Source organism: Mya arenaria, chromosome 16 (assembly GCF_026914265.1).
Source record: "Mya arenaria isolate MELC-2E11 chromosome 16, ASM2691426v1".
Classification (NCBI taxonomy): Eukaryota; Metazoa; Mollusca; class Bivalvia; order Myida; family Myidae; genus Mya; species Mya arenaria.
The window spans coordinates 21877239-21892499 of record NC_069137.1 but is presented as its reverse complement, the minus strand read 5'-3'; the positions used below and the strand labels follow the sequence as shown (position 1 = coordinate 21892499).

Below are 15261 nucleotides of genomic sequence, written 5' to 3'. Positions count from 1 at the left end.
CAACAATTACTCATTGTGTTGATATTATTTATAGTTTCTGTTTTAATATTGCATCTAGCATAAATGTTGACCGTTGATTAATTTCAATCAACAACCACACATTGTGTTGATATTATTACTAGTTTCTGTATTTATATTGCATCTAACATAAATGTTGACCTTTGATTAATTTCAATCAACAAATACACATTGTGTTGATATTATTTTTAGTTTATGTTTTTATATTTCTTCCAACATATATGTTAACCGTTGATTGATTTTAATAAAAGTATTAACACTGTGTTGATATCATTACTAGTTTCTGTTTGTAATTTGTTTCCAGCATAAATGTTGAACGTTGATCAAATTCGATCGTTGGTATTATTCCTGGTTTCTGTTGGTCACTTGTATCTAGCATAAATGTTTGGCGTTGATTTATTTCAATCAACAAATACACCTTGTGTTGTTATTATTACCTGCTTCAGTGTTTATACTATATTTAGCATAAATGTTGACAATTGATTAATTGCAATCATCAAATAAACATTGTGTTGATATAAATACTAGTTTCTGTTTTTAACTGCATCTAGCATAAATATTGACCGTTTATTAATTTCAATCAACAAATAAACATTGTGTTGATATAAATACTAGTTTCTGTTTTTAACTGCATCTAGCATAAATATTGACCGTTTATTAATTTCAATCAACAAATAAACATTGTGTTGATATTGAAACTAGTTTATTTTATTAACTGCCTCTAGCATAAATGTTTACCGTTGATTAATTTCAATCAACAAATAGACATTGTGTTGATGATATTACTAGTTTCTGTTTTTTATATTGCATCTAGCATAATTGTAAACCATAGATAAGTTCAACCATCAAATACACATTGTGCTAACATAATTGCTACTTTACCAGTTTAAGCTTCATCTAGCATAAATGTAACCCTTCATCAAATTCAATTATTAGTTTGATCATTTTGTGGTCAATATTTGCACAAATCAACATATTACAACTTTATATGTTGCTAAAATAATACATACATATATATAATAACAGTGCTTTCAGCTAATAAATACAGATTGTGTAAACGGTAGTTCTTGTTTTAGTACATGATTATAACAATGTCAGCCATTAAACATAGATCGCGTAAGCAGTAGTAGTCATTTTAGTAAGTGGCGATGTTAGCCATAAAATACAAAGACATTGCGATATTAGTAGAAATCAATTTAATACATGGCGATTGCTATATCAGCCATTAAATAAGATTTCGTAAACAGAATAACGCAATTAAGTTAATTGTTTTAGCAATGTCAAACATTAAAAAAGATTGCGTTAATGGTAGGGCCAAAAATGGTTTGGTAAGGGTTAAATTATTTTCAAAAACAGGTCAAGTAGGTAGGCTTTTGTTTATATATATATAATCCTTATTATCATATATTTGCTGTTCTAATTATCTAATTTACTTTGTCATATTTTCAAAGATTGTGAAACAAGTTCTTACAACATTATATTAATCACGCTTGATTTTACGCTGGAGTGTGGTCTTGTGTTGTGAGGGTAGCTCAAGAAAACCCACTTGTCTGGCTTGGAGACCACAGACCAAACTCACATCGTCTTCAAGCATTTTTTGTATTGTTTCCAATGCCTCATTTAGCGATAAGGCCTCTCGCCTTCTCTTAACCAACCGCGAGTTACACCTTTACCGTCAAGTGGCCTGCACAACTGGAGAGAAAAATTTATCATGCTTGGCTCGAAAAATAAAATGAATTCACCAACGCTCGTACTTTATCTCGCATGATAAACGTTATCTATATGAAACACTAACCTATTGTTCTTTGTTTATATTTGATATAACCAAGTGTTTGTATATGATGTGTGAAGTGTTTTGATTATTTGTTTATTGCTAGTGAAATGTTCAGTGCAGGACAATACTATGACTTATCTGATGACTACCGTATAGCATATAGACATATTTATGTCTAACTGCTGACACGACTTGACTTTTGGCCAACACCATAATAGTCAAAGAAACGATCAATGAACACACGAACATAAACAGCTCTGTGATAAATTATCAGATCCAAGAACAATAGTGGACATTATACTACATGCAAATATAGCTCGCTTCCATCTAGGATTTGTATTTTTCCCAGTGTTCATCTGTTTGCAATAGTTGTGACGAAAGGTCTAAGAATACTACACGCTGCATCGTTAGAGACGGTTCCAGGATTTGACGCGAGAAGGGCGTTACTTTTGGGTACACTTCTATGTGTGCCCTCTTTATCCGATACCGGGTAAAATTCATTCAATGCTTAAACAGAAACTATCTTAGTTCAAGACGCATGTATAACAAACTGTATGTTTTCTATGTAATACAATGGTCTGTCTTGTACACTGTTTATCGAAATGAGTCAAGTTTCATTGGAGTGTTTATGAAATTACATTCGCAAACCAGAATAAAGAGATGCTATCTGACAAACAAATATGTACCTAACACTAATAAATCATCAATACTTTTGCAATCGGATTGCACTACCCCGTGCCTTCTATAACCATGGATGTACCACCGTAATATTTCCACCGGGCGTTCCAACTCCCCCTTGCGTACCAACTCCCCCTTGCGTACCAACTCCCACTTGCGTACAATCTGCCCCTTGCGTAACAACTCGCTCTTGTGTACCAAATCCCACTTGCGTACCAACTCTCCAGTGTGTACCAACTCCCCTTGCGTATCATCTCCCCCCGTGTGTACCACCTCCATCTTGCGTACCAACTCCCCCGTGTGTACCACCTCCCCCGTGTGTACCACCTCCATCTTGCGTACCAACTCCCCCGTGTGTACCACCTCCATCTTGCGTACCAACTCCCCCGTGTGTACCACCTCCCCCGTGTGTACCACCTCCATCTTGCGTACCATCTCCCCCGTGCATCTCACCTCCAACTTGCGTACCAACTCCCCCTTGCTTACCAACTCCCTCGTGTGTACCACCTCCATCTTGCGTTCAAGCTCCCTATTGCGTTCCAACTCCCACGTATGTACCACATCCATCGTGCGTACCAACTCCACCTTGCGTACAAACTCCCCCGTGTGTACCACCTCCATCTTGCGTTCCCACATCCCCTTACGTTCTACGTCCATCGTACGTACCAGCACTACCCACGGGGACAAATATGATCATGTAATCACAGATACTCCTGCAGGGGGAAGGAGGTAATTTATCCCCGGTAACGCTACTAGGTTTAATAAAGAAGTTCGTGTAGAGAAATACTTTGCAGATGTATCGGTATTTAGGATATGTTTCACCAATTATTAATCACTTATCATGTGTCCCAACATGAGGTATCCCAAGTGTGTCCACGAACATTTCTGAAAACCCCTTACATAATACAAATATGAAGATCATGAGCATCAAAACTTGCTCACCATCGTTCACTGATAGTGCTACCTATGGTCGTATGTCCAAAGGAAGTGCATTATAGCTCCCATTGTTTTGCTAATAAATAGTGTTGCTTTTAAAATGAAATAAAACAACAGACTGAAAAGAGCAACTTTAAGATCGGGTCTATCACGAACTAGACAAGCGCGCAAGAGTTACACACTAATTCAGAGTAGATAAATAGCATATTGATAGTCAGTTAAATCATTCAAGGCTGTAACATAAACAATGTGCACTGAGCAGACGAAAGCTTTGTTTAACAAATCTACCTTGCATCCTGATAATCAAACATATTTAATATATTGTTAGGGTAGGCTTTGCGATAAGGGCTGTGTTTTTCGGCGGCATTGCAATGAGATCACCACTATGTTAGCTTGAGAAATTTTGGTTAAATACAAACCCTGTGGAAACACCCGCGAAAATAATATTACCGCTGCATTTTATCCGGAATACTTGCTTATTCAATTCGTATATTAGCAATAGAAATAAACCAATGATATATGTCAATGCTTAAATTAAGTATGTTCAGAAAACCCGTACTATGAAATTACTTGGGAAATTTAATCTAAATGTTTGCTGGTAGTAATTTCCACTCTCACATACTTACAAACATAGATGCGGCTATGTCCGTCTTGTGCTGAGCATAGAAAAGTGCATATATTATGTAGAGTATGCATCGCTCACCCTTGCAAACAGTGGTCAGAAATATGCGCAGTGTGAGCATTAGTTGAGAGCTGAATTTTCTACCTTCTGTACCCTGTGCGTAGGAGTGCGCTGCGGTGTTTACCATAAATATATAACGAGTCACAGTTAATCCTTGTTATGTGTTTTTTTCTTTATATCGGAAAAAATTACAATGCATAGCAATGCAAATATATATATATATTTGATAGAAGTTTCTCGCTTGTTTCGATATATCTTAGGCTTAACTTTTATCCAGTTTTAGTTTGTCTATAAAGGCAGTGCAATTAGGAAAGGCGTATTTTGGTTTATGCGAAATGAGTTAAAGCTCATTAGTTGTATAATTATTAGGGGTTTGAATCAGCAATGATGCTTATATCATTTTTTAGCTCGTTTGTAAAGGCAACGAATAAAATATTGGCGTATTCGGATTTATCTCAGTTCTGGATTATATACCTAATTTAGCTCGCCTATAAAGGCAGGAGAAGGATTTAAGGTCGTTTTGGTGTATAATTAAGCACTTGTGATTGTATCAAACTTAAACTCGTCTGTTAAGGCAGCGGTATGGTTTAAGGTTGTTTTGGTGTATAATTAAGCACTTGTGATTGTATCCAATTTAAACTCGTCTGTAAAGGCTAATTTAGTATAGGTTGTATTGTGGTATTTCGATTTATTTATTCCAAATCTTAACTTGTCTGTAAAGGCTGTGCAATGTATGGGTATCAATCAGCATCGCTGCTTATATCAATTTTAACTCGTTTGTAAAGGCAGCGAAATAAGTAAAGGCTATATTGTAGTTTATCTCATCAATTGAGCTTACATGTAATTTAGCTCGACTGTTAAGGCAGCGAAAATGAGTAAATGCTGTTTGGTGTATATCGCTTTATTGGTTCTTTATTTCAGTTTTAGCTTGTCTGTAAAGGCATTGCAATGACTTTGGCCTGTCTTGAGGTATAAAAAAGTCGAAGTGCTAATATCCAATTCTATCTCGTCAATAAAAGCAGAAAATGGGAAATTGCTGTATTTTGGTGATACTCAGCAGTGTTTCTTTTTATATAATTGAAGCTAATTTGAAATGGTGGCGAAATAAGTAAAGGTTGTTTATGGATGAAATCAGCATTTGTTTGCTATTCTGTAAAGGCAGCTAAATGAATATTGGATGGTTATGGATACAAATCAGTACTGGTGACTTTCAGCGTCTCAACTTTACATGTACAAACTGAATACCTCAAGGGAGAAACTGACACGTTAACCACTTAATTTATTTGGAAGTTTCGGGGACGTAAACCATTAAAGCTCTTCACTTAAGATCATTCATGTTGAGATTTGGGCATTTACTGTTCATCAATTTAGATCATATTCATGGAGAAATTCGGGCACGTAAACCATAAGAGCACATCGCTTTAACTCATTCACAGGGTGAATCGGGGAACTTCAAGTTAGATATTAAAGAAATTGACTTTAGACCATTTATGGTGCAGGTCGGGTTTGTAAGCCATTATAACACTTCACCTAAGATCATACATGGGGATAGTCGGGCACAAAAACCACCAGAGCACTTTATTTTAGGTCATTCATTGGAAAGGTCAGAGTTCGTATGCCATAAGAAAACTTAACTTGACATTATTCAGCTTGTACGTAAAAAAAACAAAGTAGCTTTAGACTTTTTTCTATTTAAAACCCATCACGTAAGTCAGAGAAAAATATGTGTGCTACCTTAAAACATTGTTGCCAAGTTATACAAATAACCAAAACAAACAAAACATAAATTACCCAACATATATATACTTTATCCGTATCTCACAACAGAACAACATAGAAAAAAAAAACATGTTAAGACTAATCCTCTACCTTAGAGATGTCATGTGAATATTATTTTGAAACATTGATATCAACACAAATTACCAAGACAAACCACACAAAGATTATATTCCCCAAAACAGGTATTTTTGGGTAATGTATTCAATATCGACCGCGAACAAGCACGCGTTTATCATGCATCCCCGAAACCAGCTCTCATGAAAAAAACATGCTGATAAAGTTGAAATAGGAATCCAACATTCCGAAGGAAAGCCTCCCTTGAATTAACCTTTAAAAATCAAATATAATTTGATCTTTCTTACGTCAACATGGAAATTTTATTTCGCGTCAATAAACAGCGTCACACACGCATTTTGCTAAATGTACAAACAAAGAGTGTTTCTACTTTAACTTTTACATCAATGGATAATTTCAGGTTTGCAAGATAAAAAAAATATCTTGTGCAGCCAGATGATATATATTATTTATCCACAACAACACCGTCTAACAATTTTACTTTTTTCCCGCATTTCGTTCATTGCAGCTCAAATCCTTTCTATTCAAACTGATGTCTGCTAGTCCCAAGGCTGCATATATATAACGAAGGATTTGTTGCAGCCGCTTTATTGCAGAGGAATCTCACTTTCTTAGATAAACAAATTGTTTCATTTTGTACTAGAAATAAGGAATTTAACTGTGCAACCGGCATCAAGGTAAAAGCATCAATGATGATAAGTATTAGTTTTCATTTACTCTTTTTTTCTGAAATAACATATGTTTCAAAAAGGCAATTTATAGAATAGCTGCAATCAGACTAATACAATCATTTAAATTCATTTAGCTATATGTTCAAAGGGTAAAAACACATGATAGGCTTGTGGGCTGCGCAATTATGATTTCTATTTATTTATTGATTTTAGCAAGGCTCGAAAAAACAATTTACAATAAGTCATACTTATGATATGTATTATAAAGCTGTAAACTGCTACGTAACTGAGGACTCTCTTGGTATCCGTTGGTGAACTGTCATAGCGTTAAGTGCTATCATAATCAAGGTAACGTGCATATAGCCATACCGGCCTCCATTTATACGGGCCTGCCATCTTTTCTTCTCGGCAGGAAGAGATGATATGCATAGTTTTTACAATTTCCCTTATTTAATTATAATCATTGGATTAACACCTGTTCCGCTGATTGGAGTGAATCACCATTTATGGTCAATAATACAACGACAACTACAGGCACAGATGCTACAGAGTCTTTAATTACTCTAAAACTATCGCCGTAGAGCGTTTCTGCTTTTTGTCTCATGTCAGTATTTTGGGAGGGAATCTAGTATTTTCATAGTATCCATGGTCACAGTAGCCACATACATGGATTGTTTTATGTTCCCAATGCACAAAGGATAGACCACAGTTTGTCTTTGACACTGTTTTCCTTTTTTCATAAAAAGGGACCCGCTCAAATTTTCGACCAAAAATTGTTCCCGATATTGCATCTCTATAAACACTTATTTTATCATTATTTTACTCTATGAGTTACGATACACTTAAAGTATAAAAAAATAGTTTAAGTTAAGTCGGCTTTGAACCAACGCCGGTAAAGTCGACACAAATATTGAACTCTGTTAGCTCATTGGGGCATTCTCTGAAATCTATATTGAGGTATCGTATCCACAAGTATTGTAGTTCTCTGAAAGTTCCATTGAGGCATCAGACCCAAAAGTATGTTAGTTCTCTGAAATTCTTATTTAGGTATCAGACCCACAAATACGTTAGTTCTCAGGAAGCTCAATTGAGGTATCAGACCAACAAATACGTTAGTTCTCTGAAAGTTCCATTGAGGTATCAGGCCAACAAGTGTGTTAGTTCTCTGGAAGCTCAATTGAGGTATCAGGCAAACAAATATGTTAGTTCTCTAAAAGCTCCATTGAGGTATAAGACCCACAAGTATGTTAGTTCTCTTAAAGATCCATGGAGGTATCAGACCCACAAGTATGTCATTTCTCTGAAAGCTCAATTGAGGTATCAGGCACACAAGTATGTTAGTTCTCTGGAAGCTCCATTGAGGTATCAGACCCACAAGTATGTTTGTACTCGGAAAGCTCCATTGGGGTATCAGACCAACAAGTATGTTAGTTCTCTGAAAGCTCCATTCAGGTAACAGACCCACAAGTATGTTTGTTCTCTGGAAGCTCCATTGAGGTATCAGACCCACAAGTACGTTTGTTCTCTGGAAGCTTTATTGAGGTACCAGGCACACAAGTATGTTAGTTCTCTGAAAGCTCCATTGAGGTATCAGACCCACAAGTATGTTTGTACTCGAAAAGCTCCATTCAGGTATCAGACCCACAAGTATGTTTGTTCTCTGAAAGCTCCATTCAGGTATCAGACCCACAAGTATGTTTGTTCTCTGGAAGCTCCATTGCGGTATCAGACTCACAAGTACGTTTGTTCCCTGAAAGCTCAATTGAGGTATCAGACCCACAAATACGTTAGTTCTCTGAAAGCTCCATTGAGGTATCAGGCACACAAGTATGTTAGTTCTCTGAAAGCTCCATTGAGGTATCAGACCCACAAGTATGTTTGTACCCGGAAAGCTCCATTGAGGTATCAGACCAACAAGTATGTTAGTTCTCTGAAAGCTCCATTGAGGTATCAGACCCACAAGTATGTTTGTTCTCTGGAAGCTCCATTGCGGTATCAGACCCAAAAGTATGAATTGTTCTCTGGAAGCTTCAGTGTGGTATCAGACCCACAAGTACGTTTGTTCTCTGAAAGCTCAATTGAGGTAGCAGACCCACAAATACGTTAGTTCTCTGAAAGCTCCATTGAGTATCAGGCCAACAGGTGTGATAGTTCTCTGAAATTCTTATTGAGGTATCAGACCCACAAAATATTAGTTCTCTGGAAGCTCAATTCAGGTATCAGGCCAACAAATATGTCAGTTCTCTAAAAGTTCCATTGAGGTATCAGACCCACAAGTATGTTAGTTCTCTGAAAGCTCCATTGAGGTATCAGGCCAACAAGTGTGTTAGTTCTATGAAAGCTCCATTGAAGTATCAGACCAACAAGTATGTTAGTTCCCTGGAAGCTCAATTGAGGTATCAGACCAACAAGTATGTTAGTTTCTTGAAAGCTCCATCGAGGTATCAGACCCACAAATGTGTTTGTTCTCTGAAAGCTTCATTGGGGTATCAGACGACCAACAAGAGTGTTAGTTCTTTAAAAACTCCATTGAAGTATCAGACCGACAAGAAGTATGTTAGTTCTCTGAAAGGTCCATTGAGGTATTAGACCAACATGTATGTATGTTCTCTGAAAGTGCCATTGAGTTTACAAACCAACAAGTATGTTTGATTTCTGTTAGTTCCATTCAGATGTCAGACTAGTATGTTTGTGCTCTGAAAGTTCCATTGAGGTATCAGATCCACAAGTGTATTTGTTCTCTGTAAGCTCCATTGAGGTATCATACCGACAAGAATTGTTTTAGTTCTCTTAAAGCTCCATTGAGGTATAAGACCAACAAGTTCGCTAGCTCTCTGAAAGTTCCATCGAGGTATCGAACCAACACGTATGGAAGGTTTTTGAAAGCTTCATTTAGGTATCAGACCTAGAAGTACGCTAGTTCCCTGAAAGCTGAACTGAGATGTCTAACCCACAAGAAAGCTTGTTCCCTTAAAAGTTCATAAAGGCATCCAACTCAAAAGAAAGCTAGATTCTTGAAAGCTCCATTGAGGTATCCGATCCATAATTAAGTTAGTTCCTTGAAATCCATTGAGGTATACGACCCACAATAACCTACTTCCCGAAAATCGCGTTAAGACATATTACCCACCAGTAAACTAGTTCCTTGAAAATTCCATATAGGCATCTCAACCGCATGTAAGCTAGCTCCCTGAACGTTAAATTGAGGCATCCGACTCATAATTAAGCTAGTTCCATGAGAACGCTACTTACGATATTACGAACCACAAGTAAGCTAGTCCCCTGAAAGCTCCATTGAGACATTTATCACAAAAATAAGCTTCTTCCTTTAAAACTACATTGAGGTATCCGACCCGCAAGTAAGCTAGCTCCCTGAACGCTACATTAAGATATCCGACCCGCAAGTAAGCTAGCTTCCTGAACTCTACATTAAGATATCCGACCCACAGGTAGCTAGCTCCCTGAACGCTACATGAAGATATCCGACCCACAATTAAGCTAGCTCCCTGAACGCTCCGTTGAGGTATCCGACCCACAGGTAAGCTAGATCCCTAAACGTTTCATTGAGATATCCGACCCGCATGTAAGCTAGATCCCTAAACGTTTCATTGAGATATCCGACCCGCATGTAAGCTAGATCCCTAAACGTTTCATTGAGATATCCGACCCGCATGTAAGCTAGATCCCTAAACGTTTCATTGAGATATCCGACCCGCATGTAAGCTAGATCCCTAAACGTTTCATTGAGATATCCGACCCGCATGTAAGCTAGCTCCCTGAACGCTACATTGAGATATCCGACCCGCATGTAAGCTAGCTCCCTAAACGTTTCATTGAGATATCCGACCCGCATGTAAGCTAGATCCCTAAACGTTTCATTGAGATATCCGATCCGCATGTAAGCTAGATCCCTAAACGTTTCATTGAGATATCCGACCCGCATGTAAGCTAGCTCCCTGAACGTTTCATTGAGATATCCGACCCGCATGTAAGCTAGCTCCCTGAACGTTTCATTAAGATATCCGACCCGCATGTAAGCTAGCTCCCTGAACGCTACATTGAGATATCCGACCTGCATGTAAGCCAGCTCCCTGAACGCTTCATTGAGATATCCGACCCGCATGTAAGCTAGCTCCATGAACGCTACATTGAGATATCCGACCCGCATGTAAGCAAACTACCTGAACGCTACATTGAGATATTTATCACTTAAATAAGTTTCTTCCTTTAAAGCTACATTGAGGTATCCGACCCACAAGTTAGCTAGCTCATTGAACGCTACATTGAGATATACGACCCACAAGTTAGCTAGCTCCTTGAGCGCTACATTGAGATATCCTACCCACAAGTAAGCTAGTTCCTTGATCGCTACATTGATAATACGAACCACAAGTAAGCTAATCCCCTGAAGGCTCAATGTAGGCATTCGTCACTAATATAAGCTTGTTCCTTAAAAGCTCCATTGAGGTATCCGACCCAGAAGTAAGCTAGCTCCCTGAACGCTACATTGATGTATCCGACCAACATTTTATATTATTTGTTTTCCTTTTTTATAATTATTTATTTATTCCTTTATTTATCTATTTCAGGAAAATCGTCATGAGGCCAACCCTGCTTTACCTGATAGTGTATTTGACTGTCATAAGGCCCATCCATGGATCACGGCTGGACAGACTTGAGGATGATGTCAAAAGTCTTAAAAGCTTTATTTTCAGGGTAATCTTAATGACATTTCAATATTTGGTCTCCATGAACATATTATTTTTTATCTAAAACTCAAGACAATTTACGCAAGTACTGTTTCTGACGCTTTACGTTTAAATAAGGACTCATAAAGTTAGAAATAGGATGACTGTTTGAGTCATTATATTATAGATTCAAATATAAATTATTGTGCCAACTGAATGAAATGTATTGCTATGTAACTGTATTATAACCTCGTATACTTCCTTAATCAATTTTAATGACATGAATTGTAAAAATATGCCACATGCTGAAAATGAAGTAATTCGTTTGTCATTCCAATACTGCGATTGCATTCGATTTCACACTGGCCAAAATACGAGATACAGAAAACATACTAAGAATACAACCTTCATGTCCAGCCAATGCAATTGCCTATATGAAATCACTTAGTACTAGGCTTGATTGACAATTGCATTGTTCGCGGGTGTTTAAAGATCAGTCCACTGTCAATCATCCGATTCACACTCCCAGTGTCAGATTTGCGTTGACAATGGGTCAGTCAATGAGATTGTATTCTTAGTCAGTTCGATGACATGAAGTAAAATATGAATGATTAAGAACGGTTCGTTCGCTACGTTCACTCCGCCCGATCTAAATCATCAATATTGTACTTATTATTAATATAATTTTACATCTGTTTAATGTGTTGCATTGAGTTTTATATTTAATTAAGGTAATTGCATGTTATGTAATTATGTGACATCATTATCTAGTAATAGGAAAACATCGGTAAAAAAGATCTGCATCCTGATTCAGAAAAAATCGCGAATATTACGCTGTTTTATGAAATTGATCTGTGTTTATAAAGTGTGTTTATCTTGCTATTATAACCACAAAAAAGCATAATCGGAAACAATAAATATCTATATATCAATATGTAAACATATTTTTACATCTATAACTCCCCCCCAAAATAAGAAATGACTAACTTTTGCAGCTCTGTCAATGAAATATATTGAATTATAGGTAACAAAAGTGATTGATTGTCCGTATTTTTAAAAAACCAACAAAAATAACGAAACGAGGAAATTTGGTAAAAGTTTAACAAACTTCCTTCATTGTAATAAACAAATGCAATTTAGTACGTGTTACATGATTTTTCAGGAGTTATCATCTATTCGAGATGAGGTCAAAGAAATCTCCAACAGAGTCGACATTTTAGAAAACACCACGGTTACGCACGACCAGAGCAGTCAAAACCAAGACATGGACATTACTTCTAACAACCTTGTTGATAAAACTGGGGAAAGTGGCAAGATACTCGAACGTGCTGGGAACAAAGAAGGAAGTCATGTTGTAATAGCTGATGTTCAAAATATGCGCAAGGCTTACGCAAACGACAAAAAGGACCTACACCAACTGAAGCAAGATGTAAAAGGCCACTTGAGAGAGCTTGAACAAAAGATAACTAGCCATATGCATAACCTGACTGCAGACGTGAAACATAATATCGAATACATTCATGAAAATATATCGCTGGCAAATGTTACTTTGTCAGAGTTCATCAATGAGTCTATTTCAAACTTTAGCATGTTTTCGGACACTATTGAAAAAGAAATAAAACAGTTAATTGAAAACACCAGTCAACAGCTTATTTTACAATTTAATGAAACGGAATCAAAAATAAAACAAAATATTTCTTCCGCATACCGCCAGAATGAAGACAACCTTAAACGTTTTTGGACTCTTGCTGATCGTAATGTTAGTCAAATGAGGCTTAAAGTAGATAACATTTTTAATTTAATACGTTTTAACTTTTCGGAAATGCCAATTCAAATCACTAATTTATCTTTAGAACTACAAACAACTAAAAATGAAATAAAAGGTGTAGAGGAAAGGTTTGGGGATAAATTAAAGTCCACTTCAAGCAAATTGCAGAAAGATATTGATTTATTATTACCATGTATACACAAGGAAATTACACAGCAAGGTTATTATTACCCATGCGCAAAAGATATTCGTCTGGCTAATGCGTCTTCATATGGCTCCACCGGTGTCCAGGGGCGGCTAGAGGTACGTCACGATAATGCCTGGGGCACGGTTTGCGATGACAGCTTTCAGGAGTTTTTTGTAGATGAGTCTTACATAACAAACAACGTTAACGTAGTGTGTAGGATGTTCGGGTTCCGAAAATGTGAGTATGTGGTAGAGGCGGATTTGGGTCAGGGCAGTGGGGACATCTTGATGGACGGTATAGTGAAATGTGGAGGAGCAGAAAGTAGTTTCTTACATTGCCCTTACCAAAGGTGGATAAATACTTCCTGTAAGCATGGTGAAGACGTAGGGTTTCGTATGTGGAACTGATATAGTGTTTACAAATATTACGATCAAAGTGGTAGGATGAATATGTTGTGTATGTTTTTCTTGGAATATATTATGACTTTTCAATTGTAATGCTGTTTAATGTTTGTTTTGTTCATAATATCAGTTGATTGGTTACGAGTGCATTTTGATTAGTGAGTAAATAAGAAACAGAACATGGAGTAGTAATGGTGAATTGAAAGGTCATAAAAGAACTTCTGCGGAGCATGCCAGAAAACGTCTTGGTATGCACCGCCATGTTACGCTAGTTGTAAATTTCGGATGTTTATATTTAAACTGAAAATTAAGTACCAAAAAACAACAAAAAAACAACAACAAAACAACAACAACAACAAACAACAACTGTGTACAGTACACAACCTCTGTTTATTGATCTTAATCTACTTGCGTTGATCCATCTTATCAGATCTCCAATCCTGCTGTGCAGTTTTGGAAGTTTTATTATAGAAATGGACCCTAAATGGCCCTGAGCCAATAAACGAATACACAGAAAATTGGCCCCTACTGTGACACCAGTGCAATTAGCAGATGCACAACAGGGTATTATCATGCCAAACATTCCTTAAACTAGGCCTTTTAGTGAATGTCCAAACGCTCGTACATCATCAGAGAAAACCATGTGTATTTTTGCAGCGAAAGACAGAACAGATACAAAAGTCAAGGGGCATTACTTTATTTGATGACGGAACGCGATTGAAAAACTTGAACAACCGTGGTCTAATTTGGCTGTCAATAAGTGTATATTTATTTGTAATTAGCAATAAAGTGTACTTTGCATCTTATAAATAGCTCTCATGTTTGTATAAAGTATTGTTACACATATGTCTTTCCCGTTATGTTTTGCTTTTTGTATTTCCATATTGCTTGTTCTGTTCTCTAAAAAAGCTTCGTTACTAGTATGCGTTTCTTATTTTCTAATGCTGTCATGCTATGCTAAGTTAATTATTTTAATAAGTTGTAACTTGAGATAATACACTTGATATCTTGATATGTTAATCGTACGAAAAAAAAAGTAAAATGTATTTCCTGTTCTACAAATTTTAAATGTAAATCTCTGAACCTTTTTTCGAACACATTTTAAAGGCACATAATCTGAACATGGTCCAACACAAAAAAAAACATTGGTATAGCACGTTTTAAAGGCACACATACTGAACATTGGTCTAGCACGTTTGAAAAGGCACACATCCTGAACATTGGTCTGACACGTTTAAAAAGGCACACACCCTGAACATTGGTCTAACACGTTTAAAAACGCACACACCCTGAACATCGGTCTAACACGTTTAAAAACGCACACACACTGAACATTGGTCTAACACGTTTAAAAACGCACACACACTGAACATCGGTCTAACACGTTTAAAAACGCACACACCCTGAACAATAGTCTAACACGTTTAAAAACGCACACACACTGAACATTGGTCTAACACGTTTAAAAACGCACACACACTGAACATTGGTCTAACACGTTTAAAAACGCACACACACTGAACATTGGTCTAACACGTTTAAAAACACACACACTGAACAATAGTCTAACACGTTTAAAAACGCACACACCCTGAACAATAGTC

At 36.8% G+C, this 15261-nt stretch overlaps 1 protein-coding gene across 1 annotated transcript in view; it reads left to right on the top strand.

Annotated features, from left to right (window-relative positions):
• The window catches only part of LOC128222261 (uncharacterized), a 39179-nt gene extending 24490 nt beyond the window's left edge, over positions 1-14689 (top strand). Inside the window, exons 2-3 of the mRNA XM_052931221.1 lie at positions 11203-11329; positions 12464-14689. Of these exons, the coding sequence (XP_052787181.1) occupies positions 11213-11329; positions 12464-13663 (1317 nt within the window). The 5' untranslated portion in view covers positions 11203-11212 and the 3' untranslated portion in view covers positions 13664-14689. The remainder of the gene's footprint in view (positions 1-11202; positions 11330-12463) is intronic.
• The last annotated feature ends 572 nt before the right edge of the window (positions 14690-15261 follow it).